At 36.4% G+C, this 10,276-nt stretch overlaps 1 protein-coding gene across 1 annotated transcript; it reads right to left on the bottom strand.

The window, feature by feature from the left end:
- Positions 1 to 265: 265 nt before the first annotated feature.
- On the bottom strand, positions 266 to 7,679 carry LOC107812247 (uncharacterized). Its single transcript, XM_016637305.2, has 9 exons — positions 7,263 to 7,679; positions 6,974 to 7,177; positions 6,406 to 6,463; positions 6,024 to 6,086; positions 4,941 to 5,010; positions 1,437 to 1,552; positions 1,158 to 1,247; positions 947 to 1,078; positions 266 to 608 (listed from the first exon to the last, which is right to left on the bottom strand). The coding sequence occupies exons 1-9, from the start codon at positions 7,625 to 7,627 to the stop codon at positions 471 to 473; spliced, it is 1,236 nt and encodes a 411-aa protein (XP_016492791.1). The 5' UTR covers positions 7,628 to 7,679; the 3' UTR covers positions 266 to 470.
- Positions 7,680 to 10,276: the final 2,597 nt, after the last annotated feature.

The following is a 10,276-nucleotide window of genomic DNA, read 5'->3' as shown; positions in this document are numbered from 1 at the left end:
AATAAAAGAATAAAGTTGCTGTGAAGGAATTAGGCAACTCCATACACCTATGAGTGCACGTTTTCATTTTGGGAAGGATGAGGTGAAATATTGTATTATTATCTTTGTACTCGACTAGCTTGAGTTTTAAATAAAGACTCCCAACTCTAATCGGAAATCGTCTCGTTTGCGGGGTAAGAGAATTAACCACGTCAATCCCAATTAAATGGTATAGTAAAGGGTTAACAAAATTTGATTTCTCACAAGCAATTTGAGCTAATAAGTATGATGGGAAGACCTCGAATCAAAATTGTTACTTATTGGTAAACATTTTCAACGTTGTATAGACATACACTTCTCTTTTTCTCTTTTCTAAGGAAGGGCGAGGGGAGGTTTAATTGTATTACTGTGATGATATATGTGCATTTTTCTGCATTGGTATTGACCCATAAATTGTGCTTCAGTACCATGCTTATGCAGGTAACAGCATTTCAGAACTCCTCGATACGATCGAACCAGTTGACAATGGTTGTACATAGTCCCTTAGTGTCATTTAAGGCAACAGTCTTAACCACTTGCGCAACAGCATCTGCTGGAGTGTATACCGCTCCTACTCGCCATTTTGGTTCCTAACCACCCCCAAAAAAAAAACAATCACATTGTGTTGAAATGAACGAATAACGCAATGTTCACTTATAAGAGCAATTTTCATATTCTATATCAGGATGAGTAAAGGACTGTTCAAGGATAAGGGAGTTTCCATTATCATTGCGTGGTACTATCCTTTTTAACAATTTCAGCTTGAAAATGATGCTAAAATTTGCACTTTTCAGTGGACTATGCTGGTAACAAGTAGAACTGATATCACTCGCAAGAGTCGTATCTCATGTACTTAAGAGTTCTCCTTATTTCTATAGCTAGTTGAAACAAGTGAATAAAGAAAATCACGCAACAATATGCAAGTTACCTGTACGCACGGTGTGATGTGGTTACCAGTTAATGCAATTTTCTCCACCTTTCCACCGAAAGATTCTACTCGGGGCTTTAATGTCTCTTCAAGCCGATCTGTCTCATCGATCGTATCAGAGTCAAACTTCACCTGAAATAAAGGTCAAAACTAACATTGACTTTCAATCAGAAACTACTTTTCTGGATGATAAAAACCATAATATGAATACCAGCAGTGTACGCTTGACGTTGTATGAGTTTTTGAAACACTCAAGATTTTCAGAGGGTGTTGGCTTGAACTCTGATATCCCTTGAGCAAGCTAAAGAAACAACAATCTCATTAGACCGATAACTAAGACCAAAACCATAATATGCTTAAAATTTGGAATGCATGAAGACAGTGTGATTCAACAAGATATATATTATTCAAAACTGTAACATGTAAGGGAGACAATAAATTTTTCAACCAAATTGCAGGATCACCAATAAATAAAATGGACAGAACATACCTCGCCAAATACCGAAGGCAATTGATCAGCAAATTTAGTCAACGAAACAACTGTTTCCGGATCATAGTCAGGGATGATTGTTCCAGCTGTATCAAGTAACACCCTCAACGCATCTCCTACATATTAGGTCATACATATACAGTGAATGATAACTCATTGAAGCTCTTGATCAATCATATTGATACATCACTCACTCCAGTATTTCCAGCATTGCAACATCTGTAACTCTTAAACTTTAATTGAACTTTGCAAAAAACTATAACACAATCATCAAGAAGACTTAAGTATTAAAAAAGGTACAAATTTGAGTGTCTGTAGAAGCTTCTTGCTAATAGCTTAAGTTAATGTTATGGACACGTATCAACATGGTAAGATTTCAAAAGAATATCAGCCTTATTTTTCTTGATTTTCTTGGCCCTAGTTTTCATAAATAATGCTGTCAAAGTTTTGACATAGTAGATGGTAAGATTTAAAATGAAGTTTCCTTCTTATTTTCATACTCGTTGCCTTAATGTCGTGGGTTAGATGTTCATATTATTTCACAAAAGAATAGATCCAACATTTACTAAACTCATTCTCACACTTGTAAGAACACATTAAAGTCCACGCGTGAAACCAAAATCGGGTTACACATACTGGGAGGGTGTTGGGTTATGTAGTATTCCACTCGCTGAACTTAAAAAAAAAAAAGAAAGAAAGAGTTATGTGGTGTGCCACATCGTGTATATAAAGACACCTGAAGGGTTTATAGAAGTCTTGGATTACTTCATCTAGTGGCGTAAGATTTTACGTTGCATGTTTAAATTCTTTCGCATGAATTAATGTGCAAAGTTATTAACTTCTTATGTCAAACATCAACAAGACATCATCAGTATCATTCAGGTTAAGGAAACTATTGTAGTTTCTCAGTAAGAATAGGTCAAGATTTTAGAAGAAGTAGTATCTAAGAACTTACAAAGAAATAATTGAACTTCGCCTAAATCCTTTCTCACATACCTGACCTTCAGTAGGAGGATTTTTTTTTGTTTTGTTGTAGTTTCTCATTAAGAATCGGTCAAAAATTTAGTAGTAGTATCTAAGATATATATTAAAAAACCAAAACCAAAACAACATTAAGGCAGGTCAGTACCATATTCACAAGATAAAAAACAAAAAAGCTAGTGGTATGGCAAATCTCACAGTGAGCCTAGCAAATCACCTAAAGATTCTACCTCCTCCAGAAAATCAGCTAAAGCTCACACTAGAGGATATTTTTACTTCTGCTTGATCTAAAAAGATTATATCTCTACATCTAATAGCCATTTTAAAAGGAAGTCGTCTGATGCTCCACAAAAAGTGGAATACCAGAAAAGGTAAAAGTGGGTTTTCTTGTATTTTGACACCAAATCACTAGAATCATGTACAGTTTCTAAGATCAACTGGTAGACAGCACATGCGCTTGTCCAATTGCAGGAGAAAAATAGAAAAATGAGAAAGAGAGTAGGAAACAAAAGAGTGTAGTAGGCAACGAAGGGAGAAATTAAATAATATTCACATGTTCCATTGAATTTGACCCACTTTCCTTTTTCCGGTACAAAAAACTTCACCTATTTCTTGAAAATGAAATTTTTTTCTTCCTTGAACAATTTAAACTCATAAACAAATATTAAATCATGTACATTTTTCTAATTAAGTATACCACTTCTAATAATTCAGACAATTTTTTGTACACTTCTGCATCAATCTCAACATAAGAATCAATTTAAACATTTTATTCTTAAGCTCCATATAAGTTAAATTAGGTAGATGGAGCAGCAGTTGCTTGCAAGATTGCTGCATAAAGGAAATAGCAATTGACATCTCTAAACAAGAAAATTAGAATTTAATGTTTCTAGACCCCTCAAACTTATGTTGATCATGTTTTGGAACTCCCTACCAAAATTTGGAAAAACATTATCCAAAACTCTCTTTCAACTTTCATCAACCCCCCCCCTCTTCCCCCCCCCCCCACAAATCGATCCCCTTCCCACCCGGCCCCCGACCTATCACCACGCATCTCGATCTCATCCCAACCCAACCACCCCCAACTCCTGCCACCCCTCCACCGATGGCCCTCGGACCTCGAGACCCAAATCCTGACCTTAAAGTCAAGGGGTCGAGTACAACATCGGGGTTTGGGTTCGGGGTTCAAGATCAAGGTTCGGGGGTCAGGGTTAGGGTTTAAGGTTGAGAGGGTTTAAGGTTGAGTTCAGGATATAGGATCAAGGTCGAGGGGGGGGATCAGGGTTTGAGGTTGGGTTCGAAGTTTGGGGATCAAGGTTTGGATAGGGGGTCGAAGTTCAAGTTTAGGGTGGGGTTCGAGTTCGGAGTTGGGGTCGGGATCATGATTCGGGGATCGTGGTCGAGGTTCGAATTCAGTCAGGTTCGGAGTTTGGGCTCGTGGACGGGGTTGGTTCAGGATCAGGGTTTGGGGTCGATGCCGACCCCAACACTCCGACCCCCAACTCTTGTTTCCACCCCGACACCTGACCCTTGACCCGATCCTGACACCGACCTTGACCTTGACCCCAAACTTCGACCTTGTTTGCGAGACCCCTTCCCCCCTTCTCCTAACCCCAAACTCGAACCCCGATCCTGACCCGGACCTTGAACCCCAATTTGGAACTCCGACCTCGACCCCCCGACCCTAACCCCGACCAGCTGAACTCGAAACCCGAACCAAACCCTAAAGCCGACCCTGACCAGAACCTCGACCTCGGCCCCTAACCCCCGACCTGAACCCCCACTGCCATGATCCTCCCCTGCCCCTTACACATTCCGTCTCCCATGGTGTCTGAGTAGCCTATATATTTTCTGCTAACTAACCCAACACCAGAAAATAAGTATGAAAATCACTTATTTTCCAAAAAAATAGTTTCCAAGAAAACATTTTCTGTGGAAAACGTTTGCATTCATAGCAAACACACCCTAACGTCTCTTATAGTTTCATCAGCATGCAATAGAGCTAGAAGAAATCTAATTGGTTGAGGTGATTAATAAAGACAAAGAGCAACGTGCATTGTAATTTGTTTATGACATTAATCATTTTTGCATCACCTCAAATAGATATTATATCTAATTCCCAAATGATTTTAGCTTTGTCCTGGTAAGTTTGTTACTCCGAGATTTTTGTGAAATGGGTATGTCACAATGAAAAGAAGCAAATAAAGTATCTTGAAGCTTACAGCAGCTTTCCTTTTCTTTTTTTTCATTCCCCCTAACAAACTTTTTCATTTTTTCGTTCCCCCTAACAAACTAATATCTGCACTGCCCTTGATAGCTCTGAACCGCTAAGATAGAGCAGGTAATTGTCATGGTTAATTAATTAGATTGAGTAAATAAAATTTCACTTACAAATAGTGAATCTTCACAATCTTACTTGAATGAGAGCTATAGTTTCAGCACAACATACTACAAATTTGCAGAAAATCACTACTATGGTTTCTAGGGGAAATTAATAATAGAGAAGCAGTTAGATTGATCTACCTGAAGCGGATTGAGCCATTGAATATACTGGAGATATAACAGGAACCATCTGGCCAACAAGAAGACCTAACTGCAAAATGGGATAAAAACCTCAAGAAATGATGCATTTTGGCAGCAAATTGTTCTATGGAGAAAATAAAAGCTGAACTTGAAGTTTCTAGAAAAACAAATTGTTGCAAGATTTCATGCTTCTTTCAAAAAAGTAATTACGGCATCTGATCCTTCCTCGTCCACATTTACTCCTATCAGAAAACACCTATATTACAAGCCAGTACCATACATAGTTATCCTTATAGATTATCAATCATCCCTTAGACAAACACACGAAAAGAAAAGAAGGAAGTGCTTAAATTTGTCTAAGACTCTCCTCACCTATATTCTCTATCAAATCATAAAACAAAATACACGGCAGATAAGCTTTATCCGATTTTCCATCAGGGAGTAGGAAAGGAAAAAGAATGGAATGAAGTAAAGCAAGTTATCAGAGACTCAAGTGTTCTCTTTGATGCCAATGGCATGCCATTAAACCAGATCTAGATCTTCTCCTTAGCAGTCAATTCATCTCAGCACTCGTGCTCTCTCCCACTTTTTTCATTCTATACCATTGTTTCTATTTGTTATAAACCTCACAAAAGCATATATAGCTTTGCTAACATGACATGATAACAGCATTGCATACGCTTTTATTAAAAATTCAGGCTTCTTTCTTTGTTCATTTTTGGCGGGGTCTTGAGCAGGCAAAGATTTACCTTGACCTCGGAAAAGGAACTAGACATAAGTATAACATTAAGATTATGAGATATAATAAGTTGAGAAGGAACACATAGCAGCGGAAAGATAAGTTGAAGCATTTGTACAGAAGCCATAACCACACACGGGTGTTCAATACTTTAGGAATTAAAGCAGAATAAAGGGAACAAAGTAAAAGAAAAAGTCAATTTTGTTATTCTCAAGCTATAATGGATTGTATATTGTCTCTAGATAGAAGATGAATGATGAAAAACACTAGGTGAAAGCCAATATAGCTGCACAAAATTAGAATGTTAAAAGCAAAATATAGCATGTGAGAAAGCGACAAGTTACCTGCTCAAAATATGGCACTGCCTCTGACGCTGGCCTATTGTTGTACGATATTATAATATTAGCCTTCATGAAAGACACATAAATGGATTCAGTAAGACATTCATTTCTTTGAACTAAGGGGTCGTTTGGTATATGGGATAAGGATAATAATCCCGGGATAGAGTTTGGGATTAACTTTATTCCATATTTGGTTTGGGATATTAGCTAATCCCGGGATAGCTTTTACACCAAAATGATGGGGTTATTATCCCATATAGAAGGTGGGATAACTAATCCCCATGGGATATCCCACCATTGTACCAAATGACTCCTAAAGGTTCAGAATTCTCTATGACTGCAGGTAAATGGAGGTAGACTGTAAGCCAAATATCAGAAGCCAAACCTTAGGTATCTTCTCACAAAAATAACTTCCTGTAAGTGCTTGAATAAGAGCACCATTACTGCAAAATCCACGGTACCGAAAAACAAAAAAGAAAAAAAGAAGACATCTTAGCCAGGTAAAACTATATTCACCTCTAGCACTTCAAAGTAAAAAGAGTTAAAATTAGTGAACGCTTTTGAAACAAGCCGATTAAGCAAATCTAACTCAGACTGAGCTACATTAATGGCACACGGAAAGAAGGATATTGAAGCCTTCACGTGAAAATCTATTTACTACTCCCTCCTTTTCAATTTATGTATAGTATTTCCTAAAAGTGTGTTCAAGAATGATATATTTCTAAATTTAGAAATAATTTTAACATTAAATTCCATTTTACTCCAAGTGAAATTTTTTATAGCCACACAAATGTTATGCATATTTAAGACGAGAAGTATCAAAATATTTTCTTGAAACTTGGTGCTGAGTCAAACTAATTACCGAGTAACCCATTATAAAATAACTAGCCTTTGAACCAAACTATTAGGAAACAACAATGGAGAAATAGAGTGATTCAACTCTAATTAATTACCTGTGGCCAACAGAGTAAAGTGGCAAATCAACAATGTCAGCAGCAGAAAGGCCAGAATCAGGCAACCCTGATGCTAAAATTGAACCAAAACAAGCATGAAATCTCTCGAAAACCTGTCTTGTGACTTGGGCATGATCAAATGTCACATTGTAAGGCACACATATTATCAAATACCCTTCTCTCGCCAAATTCTCAAGCAAATAACTGTTAACAAGAAAAACCCCAGAACAAAAAATCAATAAAAGATTAGAACTTTAATACCAATTCCAGAAACTACAACTTGTTTAACCTGTAAGAAACTTCAGGAACAGCTCCAATAAAAGCACCACCAACAAATTTGATTATAGCTTTGGGTTTTTTACCCTTTGGTGGAGGAATTACCAAACAAGAATCCATCCTTTTGTAAAACTTAGCAGTAGTGGCATTATTGTAATTATAACTTGTTCTTGGGGAGTTGAAATTTTCTGTACCCACATATTCATATTCATTTGAGAGAGTCATTTTAGGAAACTTAAAGAACTTTGGGTTCTTGAGATTTAGAGGAGAAAAGGGGTGGAATAAATCTGTACATTTACTTGGAAAAAAGGGTTTTTGTTTGATTTCATGAAGATTAGAAGTGAAAGTAGTAATGTAAGCTGCAGAAGTAGAAGCCATCTCTCTACTGTGAGAGTGCAGCAGTGAGGGAAAATGGAGAGTTGAGTATCTATTTAATTTGTGGAGTTGTGGAGGTTTTTATGTTACGTGGCATGATTTTAGTGATGTTTTGGAGATTCTTATTTTTCTTTTACCAAGCTATAGCAATGACAAATTGTGTACTAAAATTGTTTTAGTAGTAAATTTTATTTAACAAAATGGCATGAAGTATAGAGTCCTTCATTTCTAAGGCGGAAAAGGGCCTAAAGTACCTCAAGTATCAATTTGGTACAATAAAGTCCTCATTTCTCCTTTTTTAATAAAAAAGCATTTTTCGTTTAATTTTTAGCTCAATTATGCACTGATTTCTAACAGATTAAAAATTAATCCACGTGTTACATTTTTTTGGCTGAACTTAAAATCCAGCCCTAAACACTAAACTACCTGTAACTCGCCTCATTACCGACTGCCCCCTTTAATTCCTTTTAATCCAAAGAATCCATTCTTTAAAGATGCAACAACGTATTCGTCTTCGTCTTCTTCTTTTCATTAGGGTTCTCTAATGGGAAAATTTCACATAAGAATAATTGAGCTTCATACTTTTCAATTTTATAGCCCATATTTTAATTACAACCAACTAGCCCAAAATTAATAGGCTAAGATTCAACATCCAACTCCAATAGGTTCTAGAAATTATTATTTAATTTTTAAAAAAGATTGTTCAAACTTTTAAGTTAATTTTTGAATCAGTAAATGTGACTCAAATATTAGTTCAACCAACCAAATCCATTTGGATGGTGAAAATTAAATTTTTAACAAGCTTAAATATGTGGGTTTAAATTTCGAATTTGATTTTATGAGAAATTTGGAGTGGGTGTTATTTAGACTTGTTAGAAATAGTATAAGGAGGTTGTATATAAAATTTGAAGTCATTTAATGGAGATTTGGACTGGTTTTGAACAAGAATTGCAACAGAAAATAGTGGAAGAAGTTCGTCTACAGATGCTTGTATAAAGGTGCATAATAGTGTATAAGATGTGTTTATACACTCATATACATTATTATACAAGATTATACATAATTATACAAAAAAACTGACTTCATCTTCTTCCTTGCGTCTTTTCTAAAATTTAACTCAAATCTTGCTCAAATCTACTCCAAATCACTTCAAATTTAAATGGTTGTAAGAACACAAGTTTTGAATTTGCTAGTGCTTTCAAAATATGTACAATATGGGCTAGGTTGGGTAAAACTTAAAAACATAGGCCATTTTTTGTTATGGTGTGAAGTCATGTGTATTTTCTTGTAATTTTTTCTCCATATCCCATCTCCCATCTCCAGTTACTGAACTTTGTATTGATGAGAGACAAAGAATTGCTTCCGATGGTATTATAGTGGTCAGGTAAACTTCTTAAGCTTTTGATGCATGACATACTTGTCCACTGTGTGATACTGAACTTTGTAAGATATCTGTAATGTAGTACGAAAATATTACATCCTCAATCCACGGATGGTATGACAAACAAATCTTTGAAAGGAAAAATAAGAATCACCACACTGCTTGTGTCTTGATAAAGGGAAACTTCTGGATTCGCTTCATAAAGCGGCACATGCTGCATTGTCAAGTTGTCCACTGAGTTTCCCGTTGCCGCACATGGAAAGAACTGTGTCTGAAGTTCTAAGGAAAATGGCTCGGAAATACAGTAATAAAAAACCTAAGGTTATTGCCATTCCCTTTGAAAACCTGTGGGAGTCCTGGCTGATGAAATCAATGGAAAACTTTCTGGAAAATTACATGTTGGTTTGGGAAGTTCACCATTGAGAGAAGAAGAAGAAGAAGAAGAAGAAGAAGAAGAAGAAGAAGAAGAAGAAGAAGAAGAAGAAGAAGAAGAAGAAGAAGTTGTTGTGTCTTTAAAGAATGGATTCTTTGGGTTAAAATAAATTAAAGGGGGGTGTCACGACCCAACTTTCCCTTCGTTTGGGTATCGTGATGGCACCTAGTCTTAGGGACTAGGTAAGCCTAACATTTTCAGAATAACAACAATAATAGAAGAACATCTAACAATTTAAAAGGGAAATCTCCACAAAAATTTACAATTCCCAAAATCGGCTACAAGTCTAAGCTCTACACAGTTCGCTACCACTTCTAAATACAACTGTTTAGAAATAAGTAAAACAGTGTGAACACAAAATAGGAAGGTGACTCCAAAGCCTGCAAGCGCAGCAGCATGGTTACCTTGAGTCTCCTTGGCAAGAATCCGCACATCTACTAACGATCAATACCTGTATCTGTATAAAAAAATGTACAAAAGTGTAGTATGAGCACACCACAGATGTGCCCAGTAAGTATCAAGACTAACCTCGGTGGAGTAGTGACAAGGAACAACCAAGACACCCACTGGTCTAATAAACAAAACAAGTGTAAGTATGGGAACAATGGTGCATGGTTTCTACATGGAAGCTACGCAATGTGACTAACAATACAATAATTATAGTAAGAAAGGGAAGCGACAAGTATCAGCGGAATACTATAATAATGACACAGAAGAGTGAAAGAAACATAACCTAATTCCGAAACCACAGTTACAACAAAGACAAATAATAACTCAACAACTACGACAGCTTTTTCATTTGATTTTTACTCAACAACCTTCACGAAGTACCGAACCT

The sequence above is a fragment of the Nicotiana tabacum genome, chromosome 1 (genome assembly GCF_000715075.1).
Source record: "Nicotiana tabacum cultivar K326 chromosome 1, ASM71507v2, whole genome shotgun sequence".
Classification (NCBI taxonomy): Eukaryota; Viridiplantae; Streptophyta; class Magnoliopsida; order Solanales; family Solanaceae; genus Nicotiana; species Nicotiana tabacum.
This window is presented reverse-complemented; position numbering and strand designations above follow the sequence as displayed.